Source organism: Syngnathus acus, chromosome 15, assembly GCF_901709675.1.
Source record: "Syngnathus acus chromosome 15, fSynAcu1.2, whole genome shotgun sequence".
Classification (NCBI taxonomy): domain Eukaryota; kingdom Metazoa; phylum Chordata; class Actinopteri; order Syngnathiformes; family Syngnathidae; genus Syngnathus; species Syngnathus acus.
The window spans coordinates 10,881,502-10,904,700 of NC_051100.1; the positions used below are offsets into that span (position 1 = coordinate 10,881,502).

Below are 23,199 nucleotides of genomic sequence, written 5' to 3' on the forward strand. Positions count from 1 at the left end.
TGTAGTTTCATTTCATAGGCTTACTTCCCAATTTTAGGGCTTGCATGGCACAGCTTTCCAGACTAGTTGCTTGTTCCTCATCTGTAGGTATTCCTTGAAAACTTATTCGTAAATGAACAAAATGAATACGGCAATGGAAATAAGCTTAATTTAAAATTGACTTTTTGAATGCCACCCTTATTTTCAGGGGTTGACTTATTCTAATAGGGCTGCTGTTAGAGTTAGTATCCCTTGTAATTTTACTTGGGGAAGGGGCAACCTGTTCAAATTTGCTACACTTGGTGAAAACACCCCCCAGGAAGACAGAAAAAGTAAATTGATGATGCGAACGGCGCTGCCGCACCATACTGGGACTTAAACTCAAATGTGGCCGGAGAACACAAACCGGACCAGGATCACAAGATGGCGCTATGGAGCCACGCTTTTTTTCACCAACCTCAAGACCAACTTGGGCTTTTTTTTCCTTTTTTTTACTAAAGTTTATAAGTTTAAATCACAAAACTGCTCCTCAAGCAGAAATAAACAAACGAAGCCAATCCGAAGCAAGCCAAGCCAGCCAGCATGAAACGCGTCGATGAGACGCTCGTTTTGTGTCATGTTATCAGAAGTATATGATGACTTTCGATGAGTCAACAGCAACTCAACAAGCTGCGGTTGTTGTGGCGCTCCACTTGCAAGACAACTCAGCAAAGATCACCCAAACGTTTTATTGGTGTCAACAACAACAACAAAGCCACGAATGCACATTTTACATTGTAAAAATTCTAACATTTTTATTTCCTACAAACAATCTTTAAAATCGAGACAGGACAGGGTATGTGTGAATTTACTCAATCTGTAAAATAAAAAAATATGTAATACATTTTTGAAACATGTTTCAAAAATAAATAAAATAATAATGAATAAAGAAATATCAAAATATATATCTATAAATATATTATAAAAATAAAAAAATATATAAGTAATATGATCAGTTTTTTATTATTTACCTGATATATAATCTATTTTTCTTTTTCGATTTTTTAGAATGTATTTCATTATAATAAATTGCTTGGTAAAAGAATCTTAAGGTTTTTAAGGGCTCAAATTCATCCAGACATCAAATTTCATGATGTGACTTCCAAACGGTGGTAACCACTGACTTGATTTATTTAATTGAACAATATTAAAGTGAACAAACAAGGGATTTTCCACTTGGGTTGGCCATTTTGCATTTCAGCTCTCAGTCCTGAAATGGCAGAGGATTGGTGGCAGGCTTCGTCCGCCCAATTTCCTCGTTCTTGCCTAACTGGTATCTGGTGAATTCCTCACTTGGTGCACTGTACTATACGAAAACAGTTGGTCAAATATTCTAAATTACAAACAGTGCAAGCCTTATTTTTAGTCTGTGATACAGTAAGTACATGTGAATTAATTTATGTAGGAGAAAAAGTATCTAAATAAATTCAGGTTGTAAATGCATGTCAGTTTGATTGATTGATTGATTGATTGATTGATTGACAACTTTATTCAGAAATTTCACATATACAGATACAGATGCAGTCCCTGCATAAAATCAAATGAAATTGAGTAAGCAAAATAAACACACGGAGAGAAAAAAGAAAAAAAGTGCTTCTGAAGGAGTTAGCTTCCAGCGGTGGCGAGCGTCTCTCTCATTTTACAGTACATCCCATTCTTTTCCATCAGCTGGCAGTGGGTTCCTCGCTCCTGAACACTGCCCGCGCCTATCACCACAATCTGGTCGGCCGTCTCGATATTCTTCAGATTGTGGGTGATCAGCAGTACGGTTCGGTCAGAAGGCCTCACCAGATCCTGCAGGACCTGCGCCCGGTGAGACGAACCTTCATGAGAATGTCTTGGAAACTTTTGTCACATTTTTATGTTGTAATTTTACTGGTGATTTGTGGCAGGCCTGGATCGCTGAGTTTACCGTACCTTGTTTTGGCTACGCTCATCCAGGGAGCTGGTTACTTCGTCCAGGACGAGAACTCGTGGTTGCCTGACAAGCGCTCGAGCAATGGCCACACGTTGCCGCTCGCTCTTGGACAGCAGACTGCCCCCCTCACCGACCTCTGGCAGACAATCAAATCCGACACTCCGGTCAAGATGTGCATTTACACCGGAGACAATCATCTTCAGACGTGGAACCGTGCAAGTCAAAAGTGAGTCTTAGGTCTTGACTTTCAAATTTTAAGCACGGAGTACAAAGAAAAGTTCAAGCCAGGCCAGTCTCAAAATAAGCGAGGTACAAAACTGGAGTCCACGTCCACTCACCGGTATCGTAGCCCTTCTTCAGCTGTGTGATGAAGTCGTGGGCGTTGGCCTGTAAGGCCGCCTTTTGGATGGCGTCCAGAGAGCAGTCCGCAAGGCCGTAAGCGATGTTGTATCTGATGGAACCGGAGAAGAGCACCGGCTCTTGGCTGACCACTGCAATCTGCCGAAGCACACGTTGCTCTTCAGTTTGTTGACGATTGTTAAAAACACAATCAACAATATGTGTGGGAACTCGGTCCGCCTTCGTACCGTACCAAAAGATCCAAATCCAAAAACGTGTATTGTTTCAGCCCTACTAGTCAGTTATCAGATGAAACCATCAGTCTTGGTTCGGGCGTTCACCTTTTTGCTGAGATAGCGGCAGTCGTACAACTCCAGCTCGACGTCGTCCAACAGGATTTGTCCACCGTGCGGCTCGTACAAGCGCTTGAGCAAACTGGCGCAGGTGCTTTTTCCCTCTCCGGACACACCCACCAGCGCCGTTATCTGACCCACTGGCAGCTCCAAAGAGAAGTCCTGATGACAAAGGTGTATTGAATTGAGTGCCGCGTGAGAAGAAGGGCTTGCTGCGGAAGAATAGCGGCAAATCTCTCAAGTCTCCCACTTCATGTCTCTGCTGGCTCAAGTTCAAACATTATCAACTACTACTTTCCTCCGTTTGATTTTTGATGGAGTACCACGACTGAGAATCCACACAGACATGAGAACAAAGACCTTCACTCCATTGTGGTGCCCACCTGCAGCACCGCTACGTCGGGATGTGCCGGGTAGGTGAATTTGAGATGGCGGAAGATGACGTGTCCTGCGAGCCGATCGGGTGCGAGTTCCCCGTCCGTCCTGATCTGAGGCTGTCGATCGAGAACCTCAAAGACTTTACCGGCCGCACCCACCGAGTTCACCATGTGGCTGCTGATGTAGATCAGAGTCTGGCAGGCAATATTCCCAGGATGAGTACCGGTTCTAAATCCCGACAGAGATGTCGGATTCATCTGGCGATACTTTCAGCGCTGTTACCCTGATATTGTGTCCGATGTCTGACTGGTAGAGGATGAAGGAGACCAGGTTCCCGATGGTCATGTGGCCCCTCTGGATGAGCAGCCTGGCGTACCACAACATCAGCACATAAATAGCCAAACCTGTCAGCTACAAGCACAGATGCACGGAAATCAACCTCTGTCCGCTCTTGGAATGGAACACTTCTCAAATGACTATCGTAGAAACAAAGGTCAGTCATTAATATTTTGGCAGAGTCCCTGAAATCCAGTCTTGCTGCGGAATCTCCCAAAAAGTCGCCAACAACTTACCCTTAGCACCAGAAGAGACACAACCCTGAGAGTGTCCCGCCGCCTCTTGAGCCTGTGCGTGTCCAACAGTTTGTTGTCATAGCGACGGGCCTCGTGTTTCTCGGCGTTGAAGCTGCGCACTGTCCGAGCGGCCGAGAGGATCTCATTGGCCGTTTCATTTGCCGCGGTCATGGAGTCATGCGTGGCCTGCGTCAACCGCTGCAAGCACAAGGTTGATCATCGCTCATCATCCGTTTGATTGAACGGAATGGGAAGCAGAGCTGCAGAAGCAATCAATGGATGCGATTGGTTTGTCGGCGTTACCTGGCAGTGTTTGTCGGAGATGGACTGTATGAGGCCAGTGACGGGGACCTCCATGAGAACTAAACACGTCAGTGTCCATGAAAGGTCCAACATGAAGATCAGCGTGTACACCGTCTTTATGAGGGTCCTCAGCAGAACGTTGATGTTCAGACAAACCGTTTGCGCCATCAGGGGGATGTCTTTAGAAAGCAAGGAAGTGAGCTCACCTGCACGTGAAGAAATCAAATATTTAAAAAATTAAAAAAAAAAACACAATGTCGAGGAGTCAGAGATCTTGTTCTATCTATCTAAGTTATCATGCCTTACCGATCTTTGTGGTGTCGAAAAATGCAATTTCCTGTTTGGTCTGAGCTCGAAACAACTTTCCTTTCACTCTGCACATGAAAGAGTTGATGGCCCACATAAGGAGACCCCCTCTGCCACCTGTGCCCACCAAGCTGCTCCAACAAAAACAAGACAGGTATTCACCTCATCAGTGTTTCTGTCCCCGAACGGGTCTCCAAATGATTTGCCATTCAAATTATCCTATCATTTTTTTAATGAGCGTCAGAAAACATAATAAACCAAAATCGGCCATTTTTTTATTCCTCGTGGTATTTATTAATTGATGTTAGGTTTATGATGTAGGCTGACATTTTGGGGGTCAGGTGACACAATCTCACCTTCCCACTGAGAAGACGCCCATGAGAAGCAGCGCTGACAAGAATTCATCTGGCACATAATTGTCTCTCAGGTTGTCAATCACCTTGCCCGTGTAAAACCGGATCTGGATCTCACCTGAGTGACAAAAACACGTTCCCCCAGTGAATAGTTAGGTCGTCTCTTGCCATTTTATTTCAGATTTTAAAACGAGTAGACTCTATTTCTCCATACAACGAATGAAACTCGTAAATCAAGGCACCACTCATTCAGTTGGACCCCTTCCTTCGTCCTCATCATCGTCATCAGTGTACTTACAGACAGCAGCCAGGGTGAGAAAGCCAAATCCTCCCAGCAGCAAAGCCAAGTCCGGCCTGTACATGCGAACCACCCTCATGAACAAAACTCGAGGCTTTTGTCGCTTCTTTTTCGCCCCACTCGAGTCCGGAAACCAGCCTTCCCAAAACAAGGCGGCGGCCAGAGATAATCCGGCGCACATCATCCAGCAGCGCGCGACCCCTGCAGCCGACGTCGCGCCGCACGGGTGGTCGCCGAGACGCACGGCGGCGGCCAGGCTCTCCAGGGCGGCGGGGAGCGCGCTGTGCAAGGCGAGGAAACGAGCCGGCGCCGGGGGAACTTGCCCGAGGTTAAGAAAGTAGACGGCGGTCAGCGCCAAACAACACCGGATAAACGCGAGCAGCCAGACCGACAGCCAAAGTAAACTCCCCGCGCGCACCAGAGGTGCGGTGCCGTGAACCAGGCATGCGTCCGCGACGAGTGCCAAAGTCACCGCAAAAGCTTTGCGAAGTGCTGAACTCTTTCTCCGCATTTTCACGACTATGCAGCCTGCTTCCAAGTGCAGCAATTCGCGTGGTCGCAGCCGCTTTTGGTTTCATTTTGATGGAGCACGTCGACTTCTAAAAAGTGCGTCATACTGCTTCCACTATAATATGAGATATCGCAGGTCACAAGTCCTGCTTTCTTTGGATGACTTTGAAACACCCTGTTAAGTAAACCCAGATTTGTTCCTGAATATTTTTGAAGATAAATGATAAATGTTGAACTTGTAGTGTTTTGACTCTACAATATGACACTCGATTCCGTGCTTCGTGATGACGTACTTTATTTTCCTCTCTCTGACACGAAATAAACAAAATAAATAAATAAATACATACATACATACATACATACATACATACATACATACATACATACATACATACATACATACATACATGTACTTAGGACACTAGTCCAACGTGATGAAACATCGCCGTCTCCTGGTAGCGATGCGTAACTACAACGTAAATTCGAGTTTGGCGTTCTCTGAAATCACGTGACCCTCATTTGCTGTTATCATTGCAAATATCTGAAAACCATGCTTTTATGCTAAATGTACGTTAACATTCCCGCCATATTGGATGTGGAAAAGCGCAGTGCTGGGTGAAATATTCTGTTTGTTTGAAGCGCTCATCTAGTTTTACCAGTGTTTGTTTCACCAAAAACTAACAGTGTATGTTGGGAGCTTAAGATCAGGGGATGCTTTGAGAATAATTGTCAATTTGTTTTGTATTTGTGAAGCCCTTTGAGACTTCTGGTGATTTAGGGCTATATAAATAAACTTGACTTGACTATGTTATTCCCAAAACAGCTTCTGACTTTTTCACCATCACTGGCCAGACGCTTAGTTGCAAATTCGTCTTTAAAATTTCACTAAATTGCCTGAAAGTATCAAGTGGGAGTGTCTGTCTGGGTGAACACCTGATGTCAGGCTTGTCTGCTTTTGGAGCTGTAGCCAATGAGCTTGTCGCACTGGTTTATCTGCATTTTTTACCTTTGAACTATAGATAATTAGAAGATGAATCAAGTAGTGTGTATTGTAATAACTTATTTCTATGGTGGTAGACTGGGGTCAAAACGTTTGTACTGAAAATAAACGTGTTGAGATTGAAACTTGAAAAAAAAATCAAAATACTTGTATAAAAAGTTTTTTGAGTTGAAAATAATTTTGCTTCACTTTGTTTTTGGAATAAACTTAATTTTCAGGTTTCACCTCCATTTATTTTTCAAGTTTTTAGGTATTTTTTTGTCAGTTGCATGTTTTATATTTTCAGATTCACATCTCTTTTTTTCAGGTTCAACTCATGCTTTTTCAGATTCTGATCATTTTTTTCAGGAGCTACTTTAAATGGCGTGTTTTTATCCCCCCCCCATATGCGCTCGTTCTCAGGGGAATGCTGGACAATGCTCAGATTTGGTCAATAAGCACTAAATTATTCAAAAAGAGTAATTCAAGATCTTCCTTTCAGTCCTGTTGAATGATGTAACACGAGAACCTTGCTGTTTTGGATTATTATTATACCTGAGAGTGATGACATCTTTGTTTTTGAGCATTCTGCAAAGAAGATTGTGTTGCATTACGCAATCGCGTACTCTTGTTTGTATTTACCGTGTGCATGCTTGATGCTATTTTACAAATGGCCGCTCATTTGTAAAACAGCATCAAGCATCCTCCCCCTGTGCCATATGGCCGTCCTTGTTATTACCCATAAAACAAGGGTTAATAATGTCACCCACCATGCTGCCCTCCCCACATGCCATTCATCCTTCTTTCCTGCATCCCACATAAGCGACCCCGTGAGAATATCAAATAAATTCTCAAACAGCCTCGACCTCATTTATGTTCCTCTTTTCTGTCTGCATGATTCTTTCACACTCCAATATAGCATGCATGTCACCCACCGGCAACATCTTCATCATCATCATCATCATTGTCCTCACACATCACAGCAATGACATGCTTGGTGTCAATGTCAAGACATCACTCCATCCAAAATCAAGCCCGTTCTCCAATGAACCGTGTTTGCAGGTCACATGACCGACACCGTAACTCCCTCCAACTTGATGATATCATAAACTATGCTCGTTCATTAAAAATTCAACACGGCGCTCGGTCTTTATTAGCTCGGCTGATCGTGACATTTTACAGACTCCGTTAAATAAGTCTGATGGTGTCATTAGGCCGAGCATCCCCGGGTTTAATATCTCCTCCCGTGGGGGATATCAGCTCATTTGCGAGAAATTTGACTTTAATAATAAAGATATTTCAATACATCAGATCAGGATTCATTCGTCATTATTTAGAATCTCCGAACAGTGTCGTGTGAATCGACTCATCTGTCAATAACTTAGCTAATGGAATTGAAGCTATTTCATTCAGCAATATATTTTGGATTTATCACATCCGCAAAATGGCACAAATAAATAGCTGGACATGCGGCCTACACTCGGTATCGTTCAATAAAATCGCTGACATTTGCGCGCGTCGGTGCCACAAAAGAACTTAATAAGAAACGCCATAAACAAGTCATTAAAAGCGAGGGCTTCGTTGACGGTGCCTTGTAAAGAACTGAGAAGAAAAAGAGGAGGCAGGCGCATCATAAAGACGGCGGAGAAAGAGCGGGAGGGAAATGTACAAAAGTGTGCTTGGGTATGCTTGGTGATGGCGTGATGCATAAAAAATGGATCAGAAATGAGGGTGGGGTGGGGGGGAGAATGATGAGGAAGAGCGAGGGAATGCGTGGCTGATGAAAGGAGGGAAAAAGCTGCAAAAACGAGGACGCATAAGCTGGAATGGCATCCTGGAGCTGAGACGCTTGACCTCCACCAAGGTCAGATGATTGCATGGCAAGTGCATTAGGAGGACTCCCGTGGGTCCCCACATCGTCGAATAATTTGGTCCCCAACTGAAGTGGACTTTGGTTGAACTTTAGTTTGATCGTGCTCATGAATTTGCTAATGATGACTGATGCTCCGCCCACTTCGTATACCGTAAATCTCCACCGTTGACGACTTGATTCCCTCTTTATGCGAGAAGTGAACATGTAGAGTCGAGGCCACCCTGGTGGTCCGCACGCACGCACGCATACACACACGCACACACACGCATGCACACACACACACACACACACACACACACACACACACACACACACACACACACACACCTCCCCCTCCTTATCACTTCTTATTCTTCATGTCTTCACCCTCCTCCTCAGTCCCGTCCAATCATGGCTAGATTGCTTAATCCCGCTTTGCCTTCCCTGTCACACGCTTGCAAACGAGCCCCCCTCTCCTCTCGTCACACCTCGTTTGGACGCAAGACGACGGCCATGATGTATGCGCCACCCACCGGCCACCCTCTTTAACCTTCCCGCCCACCCTCCTTCCGCCCACCTTGTCCCTTTTGGGTGCTGATGTGATCTGTGTGTGACACACACATTCACACAAAAACACATACACACACACACACACACATACACACAAACGCAGCGACGGCATAGGAGCAGATGGGCGCCTGCTTGTGATAAAAATAAAAATGAACCCCCCGCGCCCGCCACTCACTGCCATGTCTGTGTCAATCCACAAAAGTGAGAGTAAAAGAACCCCCTTGAAAGTAATACTTTAATAGCCCCACCCCCTTTGCCCCACCCCCTGCATTATATATAGCATCTAAGCGCCCATCAATAATAGATGAAAAGACTGCTTTTGCTGCAATTATGACAAGTGAGATTTAACATCGGCGCTCTGGCAGATAGACGAATCTATGTATGGCTATTAATTATTTAATGGACACAAAAGGGGCGGGGCTGCAGTGGGTGATCAAAGAAAATATTCAGGCCAGCGGAAGACATGTGAGGAGAGGAAGTGTGTCCATCAATTCCTGCTATCAGACATGAACCAACCACATGGCTACACATAAAGCCTGATATACATTTCATCTCACATATCCTTTACAAGCGCATATTAATTTATTCAAGGTTAATCACCATCCAGTCATCAAACACCCCCCACCCCATATCTCCCACTGCCAGACTGCCGACTTTCACAACTTCTCAGTACAAAGTGAGCCAACCAATGGCGAGCCATCCGAAGCGGAAGACTTTGAAGGCGACTGCAGCCGCACCGCAAAGGGCCCTCCGTGAAAACCGAGCGCGCATTTAGTCGTGGCTCGTAGATTGGAGAAAATTCCACTTGAAAGGGGACGACGGGCAATATTGCAAAAGGGTGTTTATGGGGGTCCCGTTCAGGGTGACCTCAATAGGCTTGTGTTGGAGTGTCTGCTCAATGAGGGTCTGTCATAAGAGAGTGGAGGGGGGGAAGGGCGGGGTCCTCACACAAAGTGGCAAGACTTGTATGTTCGTGGTGATATCGATTCAAGAGCGACACTCACCCTTTTTGTGTGGGGAGCTGAAGGACCCCGACCCCCTCCATCCGAGAGTGGCACTTCATCTATAGGCACATATGGGGCCGCCCGCCACCCCATATAGAAAACCTCTTAGCACCCGCTCTGCCGTCTGTAGCATTTCTCCTCCATCAATCTGCACAATGACACCAAAAGAAATGATTGGCCATTACATGAAGAGAATAAAATACTCAAAGTAATGACTACATGAAATTCTTTTACAATCTGGATTCTGTGTTTTATAGGAATTTTCTTTTGAATCCAATAAATAATTCATCGTCAAAATTGCTGAGTTGGCATATTTCCTGTATGAAATCTATAATGACGACTAAAACCAGCAGTGCACATTTTTTTCCTGTTGACACAATCGACACAGTCGATAATAAAACAGCAACAGTGGATATAAGAAGTCTACACCCCCCTGTTCAAACAGCCCTGTGACACACATAAATTAGACTAATAAGATAAATCATCCAAAACATTTTTTCTGATTTGATTGTTTTTAGATACTAGAGAACAGGGGTGGTCTTTGGATGTTGATTTATTTGGTAACTGGGCTTTTATCTCCAAATTTACCTCCGCCGGGTAAATGTGCCCAATATGGACCGGATCGGTGTTGATGAAGCCAATGTGCTTTCAAATGAGTTTTTCAAGCCCGGCACTCACACACACAACACATTTGCATAAAATCTATGAAATGTCTGATGGGCTCTTCTTTGCATTTAAACGTGTTCAATTAGAGGCGGCGAGAGCGCCTCGATCGAGCGTGCCGATAACAGGCCCAAAGTCAGTGTCACCTCTAAAAACACAACCGCCCGCAGCCCACCTCACAGAGATGTTATCGGGAGATTTTTTTTTTTTTTTCTTTTTTACAATGCTGCTTTGCACACCAAATAGAGCCTCCTCGTTCTCTTCCCCCTGCATGCATTCGGTGACCTCATCTTCCTTTACAAATTTCTAGAACAGTTTATTTTTTATTTTTATTCAACTCTTTTAATCATTAAAATTTACTCGGGACAAGATGAACAGTTTTAATTTTCTTGCCAATTCAAATTTTTTGATAATTTTGCAAGTGATTTTCCTTTATTTATTTATTTATTTATTTATGCAAGAAAGTTTTCAAGTAATATATATCCTAATTTTATGACTTCTCTCTTTTTTTTCTCCAGGGTGGGTCCCCCCCCGGTGGGTCCCCCCCCGAGGAGTTATCTCCAAGAGCCTGCATGTGTGAAGAAGCAACAACAACCTGCTCGTCGCTCCTCCTCCATCTCTTCACTCCTCCTCTATCCATCCCCCATCCTCCTCCTCCTCTTCCATCCCTCACTTGATGCCATCCCAGTGGCGGAGGAGAGCCTACGCGACGGAGGAGACGGTAAGAAAAGCTGCCCGATAACTTGTTTGGGGCTTGTTTTGCATGCGTGCATGTTGAATCGCTCCCGAAAAAGTCTGCCTGGAAGCACAAGGACGACGTCGCCAGGTGGTAAACATCACCCGCCCGTCACCTTGTCAACCGTCCTCAATGGAAAGACAAGTAGCGCCGTGCAACTTAATCCCTCCCTCCATACAAATGACGGGAGGCAGATGGTCCAGGAAACGGATGGGACGTGTGAGCGGAGAGCACGCCGCTTCCAACCTGTCCTTTATTTGCCTTCCTTCTCGGCAAGTGACTAAGAAGAGGAGGAATAAACAGCAGGGGAGTTGTGGAAAAGGAGCAGCCAAATGTATCTTGAAATGGAAAAAGCCATCAAAAGTGGTCAGCTGCAGTGTTTCAAGTGGACGGCGTGGGTATTTATAGAGGCCGCTGGTTAAGTTCACTAAGCTCCCGCTCTTGCGCTCGCTCTCTCATTTTTGCCTTATGAAAATTCATCTGCTGAGCAGCCAAATGCATATTTCATCAGTGGCTGCACACACACACACACACACACACACACATACACAAAATCTGTATGAAAGTCAATCAGCTTGTCCTTAAAACGTCAACCGACTTGACGTTTTTTTTTGTCTGATTCCCAACCATCTTTCCCCCCTTTAGTTTCCTTCCCCTCTAATTACTCCAGAATCCAACAACATCCCTCCAGTTGCCTCCCTTTCTCCGTGCAAGAGTAATGAGCCATCGCCGCCTCTTTTTGTGTGACTTTGTAGCTTGTGGAGTTTGCAATCCGGCAGCGTCCCGCAAGATTTAGATGTGTGCGTGTGTGTGTATGTGTAGCCGCCTCCGTGGTTCTTCCTGCCACGATTGTCATCCGATCTGCGGGGGCACGGCGCTAACATCTTGTTAGAGGCAAAGGCGCTCTTGTCACTTTGCGGAGACGCCGTCGCTTTGAACAAACGCGGGCCTCTCCGGGGAGGAGAAAAGTACACGCAGACCTGTAATCATCTCGTCTGTGAGCCAAGTCAACCCGTCCGGCTCTGCGCACCTGCGTGGTACAGAAATAGATGAATGAAGTCAAATGGAAATGAGTTTTAGAGTCATACGTGATCATCGGCGACCCAAATGGATTTGATGAACTCGTTTATATGAGCGCATGGTTTCAAGAGGATTTGGGCTAACATTTCCTTTTGTGTGTTTCTAGAAGCGAGGGCCAATCAGAGCAAAGCAAAGAAACGGGAAGGATGGCAGTGGAATCGCTGTCCCGCTGTCTCTGCGCGGTTCTGGTTCTGTTCTGGAGCGCGTCGTGGCCCTTGGCCCATTCGGCCTCTGCGCCCGAGAACGAGGTGACGCTCTGGCCCGCTGCCTGGTTATCGGAAGGCAAGCTCAGCACTGTGACGCTCCCGAAAGGACGCACTCAAAGGTTAAGCGACAAGCGTGATCTGTTGGTGGCGACTGTTTGTTTCTCAAGACAACCTTCGTCCGCAGGACGTACTTCACGCTGAGGAAGGCGGCAGCCATGTCGGTGACCGTCAGCCCGTGTGACTCGCCCATCGAGTGGAGCCTGGCTGCTCGCACCCTGAAGGACAAACCTCTCAAGAGTCATGAGTGTGAGTGGACATGTCGTGTGTTAGCATTAGCATTGTTGCTAAGGGTTCTGTTCCAATCCAGGCACCTTCAACACGAAAAAGCTCGTCCACATGGTAAAGTAAGAAAAATGACATCATAAAATGACGCATGAATCATTCAGAGCCTCAGTTGGCGGGTCCCCCGTTGCCAGTGTGAATTATTCACTTTGATCCAGCAACATTTCTAGAAAGATTTCTCCTCGCCCGTTTTTTCATTTACCAGTGACATCATGCAAGTGAGGTTTGCCTCAAAATGAACTGACATTTTTTGTTTCATGATTTACTCTTTTGAAAAATTGGATCATGAGGATAAGCGGTTCAGAAAATGATTAGATGGGTTTATATTCAATATTCGTCTGATGTCTGCAAATGTACAGAACTGGATTGATTTTAGTTTTTTTGAAAAGAAAAAAAAAAAAAGTTTTCCCAAACTGTCCTTATCTACTACATCTTTGTTCTTTTCCCCCACAGGGAGCTCCAAAAAGAGCATGCCCGAGATGTGGTGGAGGGGTCCTGGGACTGAGGAGAAAATACACACTTTTTCCGGCGGTACGTCGGACACCTACAGCGGTCGGGCGTCCCCCCACGCGTCCATCTACATTCTGAGGATGCGCTCCAAACAGCAGAGCAGCAGCGCCACAGTGTACCTCCACCAAGGCTCAGGCCCCTCGGGCGCTTTCCCAGAGATTCCGGCTGACCCCCGCGTACACACGTTGGGCGTGGGGATGACAAGCGTCACCCTCAGCTGGACTCCCAGCGCCTCGCTTGCTGGTCCCTCTCAGGACAAATATGATTACTGCGTCCTGGTCAACTCCCAACGCAACTTGCCCAGTCTTTGCGCAGCCCAAGAGAGCGCCAGGGAGGAGAGGGATAAAAACAGAGAGAAGACAGCGAAGAAGAGGAGGGTGACAGCATGGCCCATCTTGAAGGAGTGGTGGTGGGAGCAGTGGGAGGCGGACTTGGAGGAAAAGAGTCCATCTCCTTACGGGGATCTTCGGTGTGTCTGCCAGGGGACGGAGAACGTCTGCACAGTCTCTGAGCTCCTGCCCGACACGCAGTACTACTTTGATGTCTTCGCAAGGGACCGAGTCAATGGGACCAGCGCCACCTACGAGGGGACCGCCGCCCGGACCCACGGGGAAGCCCAGCCGTCCGTCACCTCGTTGAGAGAAGGTGAGCTGAGGTCGGTCACCTTCCATGACACGGGACCGAGATCCGAGCAGTTCTTCAGCTTCCGTCCACGCGGGTCGCAACAGAGCGGTCTCCTCACTGTGCAGAGCTGCGGCGGGGGCAGCAAATTCAAGCTCACCGTCTCCAGTAAAGGTCGTGTTCTGACCACTCGGGCCGTGGGGAAGGACTTGGTGCAAGTTTGGCTCCAGGGAAGCCCGGTTTATCTCATCCACCTGGAGAGGGAAGGAACCGCCATGAGCGAGAGATCCACAGCTTCCTTACTCGGGGGTCTGAAGGCTTCGGTCAAATTACAGACCTCCTCAGCCTACCACCGCAAGGGCGTCCCATCCCTTCCTTCCACCTTGCAAGTCAAATCCTTCAACCGCTTACGTGGCTGCAACAGCGTCACCCTCGCCTGGATGGGCACAGAGGAGAGGAGCCTCTACTGTGTGTACCGGCGAAAGCAGCGGGGCCGACGCGACGAAGACACCCTCAACGCATCCTGTCTGGGACCGGAATCCCGCTCGGATACCGAGAGGGTTCTCTGCAAGTATTTCCAGGAGCTGAACCCAAGGCGGGCCGTCACGACGGCTGCGATTGGAAGCCTAGAGCCGGGGACCACTTATGTGTTTGATGTCTATTTAATGAGACGCTGGGGGATCCCTGTCAAGTATGCCAGCAAGATAGTCAAGACCAGGAAGGAGTGCTGAGATACCGCCCCCTGCAGGAGGGTTGTGGACTACACTGTAAAGCCTGATCATGAGAATGAAGCCATTTGACTGTTGAGAGACAGAAGGATTTATTCCCTTTCGGAGGAGCAATCGTTGGCCTGGCCACTTGTCTTCTTCTGAGGACGCGAGAAGAGTCCACACACCAGCAAATATTCATATTATTCCTATTCAATATTTACAACACAATGCTTCTCATCGTCCATCGCGATCATGACGTGGCAGCAGTCCAAGTACTCGTTTTGTGCCCGAGTACAAAGGACAAATGAGGTTTGTGTTGTCAGGCAAGAAAAAAAGCAGTGCCCAATATGCAACAGAAACAGATGGGGCAATAATTGGATGACATCTGAGACATGTGGGCGGGAAGGGGAGCAGCGGGGGAACTGGGGGGGATTTGTAGTGTATATTTCCGGTGATGCTTATTGTGTCAACGCAGCGGGAGTGCAATCTACAGATGCTTAGTTCAAAGTCAAAAGTGTGTATCTTTGTGTTGTACTTTTTGCATGAATCAGTGGAGAAAAACAAACAAACTTGTGTCTATTGCCTCATTGTCATTGATGTATTCTTGTCCTGCCTCAAACGCTCCAAATAAATACCAGGCGTATTTCACTACATTCTTTATAAAGTCACAACAGGCCTTTTCCCCATGGTTAAGACTGGCCACCTTAGCACTGACATTAGCAAGCAGGATAGCCATATCATTAGGGTCTGTCTATCACCCACACATTTGTTACAACAATATCATTAGTCAATGAGTAATAAAAGATCAAAAATATAAAATATTACTTGAATAATTTCGATTTATTATGACGATTTCTGTTTTTAATCCAACAAAAATGTACTGTATCACAAGCGCTGTCGCGTAGATGTCACGTCAAGTCACTGTAACCAATAGAACAATACGTTTATTATGACGTCAGTGCGTTCGTGTAAATGCGGATGTGTGTGACAGACCAGCGCGCCAAAACTGTCCAGCGACAACAAAAGCAAAGCGGTACCGACTGGCCTGGGTCAAAACCTCGGGTAAGCTAAGCTAAACGACGGCAGGATGGCTTTGCTCGACCGGTGCCAGGTTCTGTTCAAGACGGCGAACCTGTACGAGGTGCTGGGCATTAAAAAAGAGGCGACCGAGGCGGAGATCCGCAGGAGCTACTACAAAGTGTCGCTAAAGGTTCACCCGGACCGGGCCCCCGACGACCCGCAAGCCACAGAGAAGTTCCAGGTAACTTCTGCGGTCAGATGCTTACAGAGAGAAATATAGCATATGCAGTTTTGCTGCGGTGTATATCCTAGCCTATATGTATAGTAATAGCAGTTAAACGGATCACGAGTCAATTTAGAGTTGTTTATACATTGGGAAAATCTCGAGGTACACCTACCAAACAAATTTGCAATGATTACGTAATGTGTTGTAGACCATTCTCCGATGCATTACAATAGGACCAAATCAATAACTGGAACTGATGGATTGGAGGCATCATTCCAACTGATACTCACCTCCAGTTCCAAAACGTCCTCTCTCGCAGGTGTTGGGCAAGTTGTATGCGGTACTGAGCGATAAGGAACAGCGGGCTGTCTACGATGAGCAGGGCGTGGTGGACGAGGAGTGTGATGTATTGAGTAAGGATCGCTGCTGGGACGACTACTGGAGGCTGCTCTTCCCCAAGGTGTTGAAATTCATCATAGTGGGCTCAACATGTTGGGCTGTTTATGAAAAGAAAAAAAAAGGTGGTTGTTTTTACTCAACGTCAACCTGGTCTGTCCGTCCTCTAGATCACCGTGCAGGACATCCTTGATTTTGAAAAGCAATACAAGGGCTCCGACGAAGAGAGGAATGACTTACTGCAGTTGTACACGCAGCATCAGGGAGACATGGACGCCATCCTGGCCTCTGTGCTATGCTGCTCCCAGGATGACGAGCCCAGACTGGAAGACATCATCCGTGCGGCGATCAAGGATGGGGAGGTGGAGGAATTCCCCGCCTTTGCGCAGGAGAGTGTCAAGAAGAAGAGGGCTCGCAGGAAAAGGGTGAGTCAACTCACATGAAGGAATTCACATCCGGTATTCTGAAATTTCATTTCCACTCCAGGCGGACAGAGAGCGAAAAGAAGCAGAAGAGATGCAGAAAGAGATGGGCCTCGGCCAGGAGGACGACAGCCTCATGATGATGATCAAGGCAGGAAACGAAACGCCATTCGTGCACGTTTGCTTTGCTTGCCCACTTCATTTGTTGTTTTTTGTGCAGAAAAAACACTCCTCCAGAGAGCAGAACTTCAACAGCTTCCTGTCTGACTTGGAAGCCAAGTACTCCAAGAAAGGTGGAAAATCCTCTAAGAGGGGAAAGAAGTGAGGAGCATTTGGACTCTAAGTTATGGAAAAGAAATTTGCACCAGTTCAAGATGGAGTTGCAGCTTATTGCCATTAGTTAAGTCAAATTATCTTCATTGTTTGAAATGTGAGGTTCCTGTCATAAAATGTAAGTGTGTATTTTGTTGTCAATGTCAGAGGAAAATAAAATTGTTATTCTTGTACATGACTTGCAATGGTTGAGTTGTTTTCCACACATGAAGCTCAATTCAGAAATTGACAATATGTTCTATGCACCCCCATTAGTGTAAGCGTAGTATTAGGATTAATATTGCATTAGAAGAATATAAATTAAGCAGCAAAATCCACATTTATCCTCACAGTTGCTTGCTCAGGTCACGACTAATCAGTTTACCTGTTTGTTCTTTTCAGCAGTCTGGATGCCATGTGGCACCATGCTGCCTCTTACAGGTCGGGCTTGGTACTACAACTGACGCCTGGTTTTAGACTCAAAATACAAAAATAGACCTTTTATCAAAGCTGCACAATAACAGTACGAAACATTTTTGTACAACAAAAGAAAAATGTGGGCACTTGACCGCGCCGTGTATCTAAACAGTACCAAGAAGAAAGGCTAAAGTGCACGGAGACATTTGGAAGCCACCAGCTACAGTCCCGGTCTGCTTGCTCTGTATGAGACGCCCCCCCGGCCGTGAGACCGAGATGGCCCTGATATGGGCACCAGTGGAGCTGCAAGACAGGAAATGCAGAAATTATTTCTTACATATAAACATTTTAAAAAAACTTGAATATATTTGTAACATTTTGTTATATTTGTGTCAAAATGACATATTTAATTGAGAAGTGATGGAAAAAGAAAACCCTAAACTGTCGACTAACCTGGGTGCGAGGTTTGAAAGTCTGTCCCCTCGTCCTCATCCCTGATTGGCCAGCGGCCCAGCGGGCGCTGAGAAAACGAATCCAGGAAAGACGAGCTGCCGATCCCGAGGCTGACGCCAGTCACGCCGATTCCAAGGGAGTCTTAGGGAAGCGAGGAGAGATTATTACAAATGTCCTATTAATTCCTTCAAGGCGGTTGCACAAGTGTGCACCCCCTGTGGTAAACCAAGACGCGGCCCACCTGTGGCCACTGAGGCTCTGCCAGGCCTACCCTGTCCGATGTTGTCCAGCACGGTGAAGGAGCGCCGGTACGGAGTGTCTGACTGTGGGGGCAAGATCCGAGCTCAGAGCACGGCGCATGTGGAAACCGACGTCTCTGCCAAGGTGACGGCTTACCCTGTATGTGTGCGTGGTGTTGGGCCGGGAGAAGACGTCCAACGGGTAAAGGCGATCCCTCGGAATTGAACTGGCGACCTCATCGTTTAGGGCGCTGTGAGCCCGGCTGGATGGGCCTTTGTGGCGCTGCTGGGAAGGAATGTCACAGAATTCTTTCAGCTTCTCTCAAGCAGCAACATAATGTGGAGTTGTTGAGCTCTTACCTGAGCGGTTTTGGGCTGCTCTGCGTTTTCGGCGCTAATGGGCGGAAGGAGGGCGTTCCTGCTCAGCGCAAAGAATGGAGACATCAGGCGATCGCTGGCTGTGGGTCTTTAGATAAATACACACATAGAAATCCACAAGGTTGTAGCACTTCCCTCTTGTTCTTCTACATTGCAGCAGTTTAAAGTGCGTCTGCTGAAAAAAGTCGTCGCTTCACTCGACTCTCATCTACGCATGTGAGCAAGGCAACTCACAGCCTTGTACCCCGGATGACCTCATCCATGGAGCCGGCCGTGCCGGATGGACTCAGGCTGGGGACGAGAGGCTGGAGAGTGCGGGGTGCCGGGTTTCTGCGGCGGGCCGACTGGGGCGGGCGGCTCAGCGAAGACAAGCCCTGCTCCTGGACCCGGCGAGGACGGTGCCGGCCGGCCGCCGCCAACCCCGAACCTGGTCTGAGAGGGCTGCGCTCCTCTGGCTCCCTGCAGAGTGAATGAAAGAAAAGATGAGTGCCAAATGAAAAGGTTCTAGGAGGGTCCAAGTCGCCCCCTGTGGTTGAATTCACTAAAAGCAATTCTAAACATTTTGTGGGAGCCTTTTTCATTATGTTAGGGAGATTTTTTACTGAGTTTTGTCCAGCGTGGCCAAGTTCCTCTGTTGCAGCGGAATGCTGTGGATCATGATGAGGTCGTTTAGGTCCTGCTGGGCGCCTCCCATGGAGATCCTTCCGACCTGGTGCGAGAAAAACAAAAGCAAGAGATATGGATGATGGCTGACAACTGTTGAATTTTACTTGAAGCAGTTTGCTGCCCCGGTGGTTAGTCGTTTTAATGTCAACAATTCAGCCAGCATCTTTGCAGTTAATTATCGTGCAGCCCCACTCCCCCCCGCCAGGAAAGAATATGCAAGGCCATCCACAAAACAATATTCACAAGACTTTGAAAGAAAACAAAAGCATTCAAGACGGTAAGCTGCAGTTAATTCATGAACGGCTTTCGGGTTAATAGACAAGCACAAGCACATTCCGTCTAGAACTAAAAGACGAAGAGCCAAAATAGCGGCATGCCGCCATTGTGGCTCCGAGCGAGGCAGGTTACATACACTGGGCGGCCCTTTCTGCTTTTGGGCCTTCCGGCGGGACTTGCACTTTGAGCCCCTCGGCTTCTTTAAGTGAGGTGCCGGAGAGAGACAGCGGATAGTCATGAAGGAGGTAACGGGAAAACGAAGGTAGGGAAAAAAAAAAAAGCAGATGTAGATGACAAGGTCGGAGGAGAGAAAAGACTTCATGAATTTGGGGGCACTGACAGAGTAACGAAGTTAGTTTATTTATTCTAAGCCATCTGTAAACATCACATTTGATAGAAAATCATGTTCCAATGCTAAAAGATGCAGATGGCGCTGCACCAAATTGTCAAAGGAGGAATTAGCATGGCAAGCTAATGGTTATCATATCTGCCTCACAGCCACAAGGGTCCAGATTTAAATATCAGTTCAGTGTTTCTGCGTGGAATTTGTAAATTCTTTCTGAGGTGTGGTGCTCTTCCTCACCACCCCCAAAAAAATGCTTCTTAGGGTCATTGAAGATTCTAGATTGTCAATTGCGGTGAATGTGTCGCCTTGATATAACATCAGAACAATTTGACTGGATGCTAAGCCTGTCAGCTTTCACATTGCTATTCAAATGCAGGCTTAGTTACCTGGAAGGGCAAGCCAGGGGCGAGCAGAGGCGGAGCCAGCGCACGGCTCTGGCCAAGTTTAGGCAGCATGCTCGGAACGGTGGAAAACGACGTCGAGGAATTCTGCGGCACTGGGCTCAAGTTCCCTGACGGCTTTTTGTCACCTGCCAATCACGCAAGTTCAAGCAAAGGCCATGATAATTTGTTCAAATGTAATAAAACGTACAGTGGAGGCGGGCATACCAGAGGCACCACGTTCCCACTGGCGGTGGACCAACTCGCTCATGCAACCCACCAGCTGCCGCCACAGATCGTCGAACAAATGGTCCAACACAGCCTGGCGGCGGCACCCGTAGGGCGAGACGGGAGGCATGCAGCCGCGCCTCGGGCACGGCTCAGGGAAGCCTCGCTCTTTCTCGTCCTCCAGGCTGATGCGGTCAAAGGCCAGGTACTCCTCCATGTTGCCCTCCACCTCGATCACTCTGGGAGCGGAGTCCCTTGCGCTTAAAAGCCCGTTTGGTTCAGCTGAGTTGGAATTGAGCAGGGCTGCGCTCCGACCCAGCACATTCAACCTTAAACCCACAAAAAAGAAGAATGAATGAATGAAGAAATAAATAGATGAATACATAAAAAGATACAGCAGATAGAAAGCAAAGCAAAAATTCACTCTGTACTGTCGTCGCCTTCCTCAGCCTGCTGGGACGTCGATGGACCACCACTGGAGCTGTTGCCGATCGTCCCTGAGCTTGCGTACCACTGAAAGCCTTCATCGCTGGGACACACCAGCTGAGTGCCCAGGATTCTGAGTTACAAAAACACAAGTGATAAGAAACTATTTTAGAGTTTAATGAAAGGATGAATTGCTATTTCCAGACGGGCGAGATCCAAACCGAAGATGAGGGAAGCGCGTGGCCCACTGCTGACACTCCTCCTGTAGCCTCGGAAGTATCCCTCTCCCGCTGCTTTTGCCCTCGTACAGCTCTTTGTCGATCTCGTCAAACATTTGCTGCACTTGGCGGGAAGCCGCCTTGTCGAACTCCTGCGATGAAGAAGAGCGATTATTTGATGCTTGTTAGTGTGCAACTCCAATCGTCCGTCGACAGTTTATACAGAATAGGATGCTTTTGTTTCATACGAAAGTGCCAGAAGGGCACAAAAAAGACATACAAGATCAAGCTGAGTTGGAAAATACACAAAATCCTCCCACAGAGTTTTTTTTCTTAGAAGCAGTTGGAGGAAGTTGAAATAAATAAAATATTGAGCTCTTGGAAAAAAATGTTTACAGGACCAACTGTGCCCGTAAACAATACCCAGCAGGCGCAGGCCTTGTGAATACCCAGAAGCAGGAGACAAACAAAGCAACTTGCACACTATATAGCCTAAGAATGTCAATCAAACCTCTAATTAGAATTTCACAATGTGCATATGGTGAGGATTCTTTTTTCTCTGTGACTACAGGACGCGACAGTGTAGTGAAGAAGCAGAGTCTTACATCGTAGCCCCAAGAAAAGACAGAACTCCTCTCTGTGGAGACGCCGGTGCCTGTGGAGCTGTGGATGCCCGACCAGGACCGGCTGGAGGCCACAGAGATGACGGTCGGACAGTCAGACGTGCTGGAAGCACCAGATGTCTCAGAACTATGTAAAGAGGATTAGTTTACTGTTAGTCTGGTCTGGGTTTTTTGGTTGATCAAATAATCAAAGGCAGGGTTTCCCAGTGGAAAAGAAAGGGTAAATGTCAACGTGATAGAATATTCTATCAAGCTGCTCTCATTAGTTATTCTTTTAGCTGCACATCTGAAGGAGGCAACACGATATCGATTAATGTACGCAGTTTCGCATTTCAAGAACTCTTTCTTGGCTCCGCAGAAGGAGTGAGGCTGCCTTACCTGTTGCGGATGGAGACGATCTCCTCCACGTCATCGAGGGGGCACAGAGGGGTTTGGCCGTATGCCTCCTCGGGCAGAGGGTGGTGGTCAAGGCTGCTGCGAGACAGGCCGCGGCTGCACAGTAAAACAGTCAATAAATATTGTGTACCATGAATCAATTCTTTTTCTATACTGGAGCCCATTCCTGCTGACTTTGGTCGAGACAATTGGGGTACTCAATGTACCCCACTTAGACATTATAGCCAACTTAGACTGTAAATATTAAAAAAAAAAAAAAACATGTGAAAATCATGTACGGTAGTAACTAGTGTATCTTCTTATTCCACTTGACACTTTCAACCTTTAGTTCAATGCGCGCCGTTCGTATCCTCGAAACATGGTAAACCGAGGATCCCGTCCAATTTAATGATACAATACAATGTTTGCGTCCACTATTTTGATTTAAATATGAGAAAACTGATTTCAGACAGACATGATTTTAACATCATTGTTATAGTTACTCTTGTTTGCCCCTCGTAGTGATGAAGGATTGTAATGATGCTAACACAACGATTGTTAGCCATGTTTCGTACTTACATCTCTAGCTTGTGCGATACAGGTCTCCTGTTGTAACGTGAAATCATTCTCCTTCCCACCGTGGCTAAAGGCTCAAGTCCTCTCCTCGCCTCCTCGTCCCCGCATCTTGAACCCGCTGCTTAGGCGGAGCAATAAACGAGACATCTCCATAAATGCTAACCTGGCTTCCGAACGCGGAAGATAACGTTATGTAGCGGCTACGCTTTGCGGCTTAGCTAACATGGCACCAGCGCCGTCGCTATTTCCTCAAAGAAATTCGCTTCTTATCATTGCTACGTTAAAAATTATGTTTGACAGTCACCTATCTCTTCAGTTTACACTTTACACGCATTAATGTCACGCTATCTTTCCTAATGTGAACGCCTATTTTACTGGCGTTAGCACCGCCAACAACACGGCTGTCATGGTTACGCTATGTGGCTTACGCGACACGGGATCCGTGTTTGACTACAACTCCCGGCATTCATTACGACGATGCGCTTCTAAAATATGCCCGTCTGCCGTTGGTATATTTCGCTTTAGATTTTTACGCTTACTTGATTTAGAAAATAACGCAACGTTCTCAAAAAGCATTCCAATATTCCGTTATGAATATAGC

At 46.8% G+C, this 23,199-nt stretch overlaps 4 protein-coding genes across 8 annotated transcripts; 2 read left to right on the top strand and 2 right to left on the bottom strand.

Moving 5' to 3' along the window:
- Window positions 1-1,126: 1,126 nt before the first annotated feature.
- LOC119135205 (antigen peptide transporter 2-like) lies at window positions 1,127-5,522 on the bottom strand. 2 transcript variants are annotated; one of them, XM_037272647.1, is made up of 12 exons: window positions 4,839-5,522; window positions 4,544-4,658; window positions 4,188-4,318; window positions 3,882-4,087; window positions 3,579-3,776; window positions 3,289-3,417; window positions 3,012-3,200; window positions 2,617-2,790; window positions 2,275-2,434; window positions 1,936-2,072; window positions 1,610-1,821; window positions 1,127-1,467 (listed from the first exon to the last, which is right to left on the bottom strand). In XM_037272647.1, the coding sequence occupies exons 1-11, from the start codon at window positions 5,347-5,349 to the stop codon at window positions 1,624-1,626; spliced, it is 2,148 nt and encodes a 715-aa protein (XP_037128542.1). In that variant the 5' UTR covers window positions 5,350-5,522; the 3' UTR covers window positions 1,127-1,467; window positions 1,610-1,623. The 2 variants fall into 2 exon arrangements, with proteins under 2 accessions (XP_037128542.1, XP_037128541.1); XM_037272646.1 differs by having other exon boundaries at window positions 1,127-1,821; window positions 4,839-5,499.
- Window positions 5,523-11,053: 5,531 nt separating this feature from the next.
- On the top strand, window positions 11,054-15,289 carry ndnfl (neuron-derived neurotrophic factor, like). The gene is made up of 4 exons (XM_037272656.1): window positions 11,054-11,137; window positions 12,339-12,557; window positions 12,623-12,744; window positions 13,234-15,289. The coding sequence occupies exons 2-4, from the start codon at window positions 12,379-12,381 to the stop codon at window positions 14,640-14,642; spliced, it is 1,710 nt and encodes a 569-aa protein (XP_037128551.1). The 5' UTR covers window positions 11,054-11,137; window positions 12,339-12,378; the 3' UTR covers window positions 14,643-15,289.
- Window positions 15,290-15,587: 298 nt separating this feature from the next.
- Window positions 15,588-17,196, top strand: dnajc9 (DnaJ (Hsp40) homolog, subfamily C, member 9). The gene is made up of 5 exons (XM_037272670.1): window positions 15,588-15,882; window positions 16,187-16,327; window positions 16,434-16,688; window positions 16,750-16,836; window positions 16,906-17,196. Exons 1-5 carry the CDS (start codon window positions 15,709-15,711, stop codon window positions 17,008-17,010), a joined length of 762 nt encoding a protein of 253 aa, XP_037128565.1. The 5' UTR covers window positions 15,588-15,708; the 3' UTR covers window positions 17,011-17,196.
- Window positions 17,197-17,468: 272 nt separating this feature from the next.
- Window positions 17,469-23,048, bottom strand: fam149b1 (family with sequence similarity 149 member B1). Of its 4 annotated transcripts, none has more exons than XM_037272650.1 (15): window positions 22,602-23,048; window positions 22,026-22,139; window positions 21,630-21,774; window positions 21,028-21,176; window positions 20,805-20,939; window positions 20,381-20,709; window positions 20,159-20,301; window positions 19,563-19,625; window positions 19,087-19,193; window positions 18,719-18,943; window positions 18,467-18,572; window positions 18,264-18,392; window positions 18,139-18,190; window positions 17,868-18,008; window positions 17,469-17,717 (listed from the first exon to the last, which is right to left on the bottom strand). In XM_037272650.1, exons 1-15 carry the CDS (start codon window positions 22,646-22,648, stop codon window positions 17,635-17,637), a joined length of 1,968 nt encoding a protein of 655 aa, XP_037128545.1. In that variant the 5' UTR covers window positions 22,649-23,048; the 3' UTR covers window positions 17,469-17,634. The 4 variants fall into 4 exon arrangements, with proteins under 4 accessions (XP_037128545.1, XP_037128543.1, XP_037128544.1 ...); XM_037272648.1 differs by having other exon boundaries at window positions 18,109-18,190; window positions 22,602-23,047; XM_037272649.1 differs by having other exon boundaries at window positions 18,109-18,190; window positions 18,264-18,389; window positions 22,602-23,046.
- Between the last annotated feature and the right edge of the window lie 151 nt (window positions 23,049-23,199).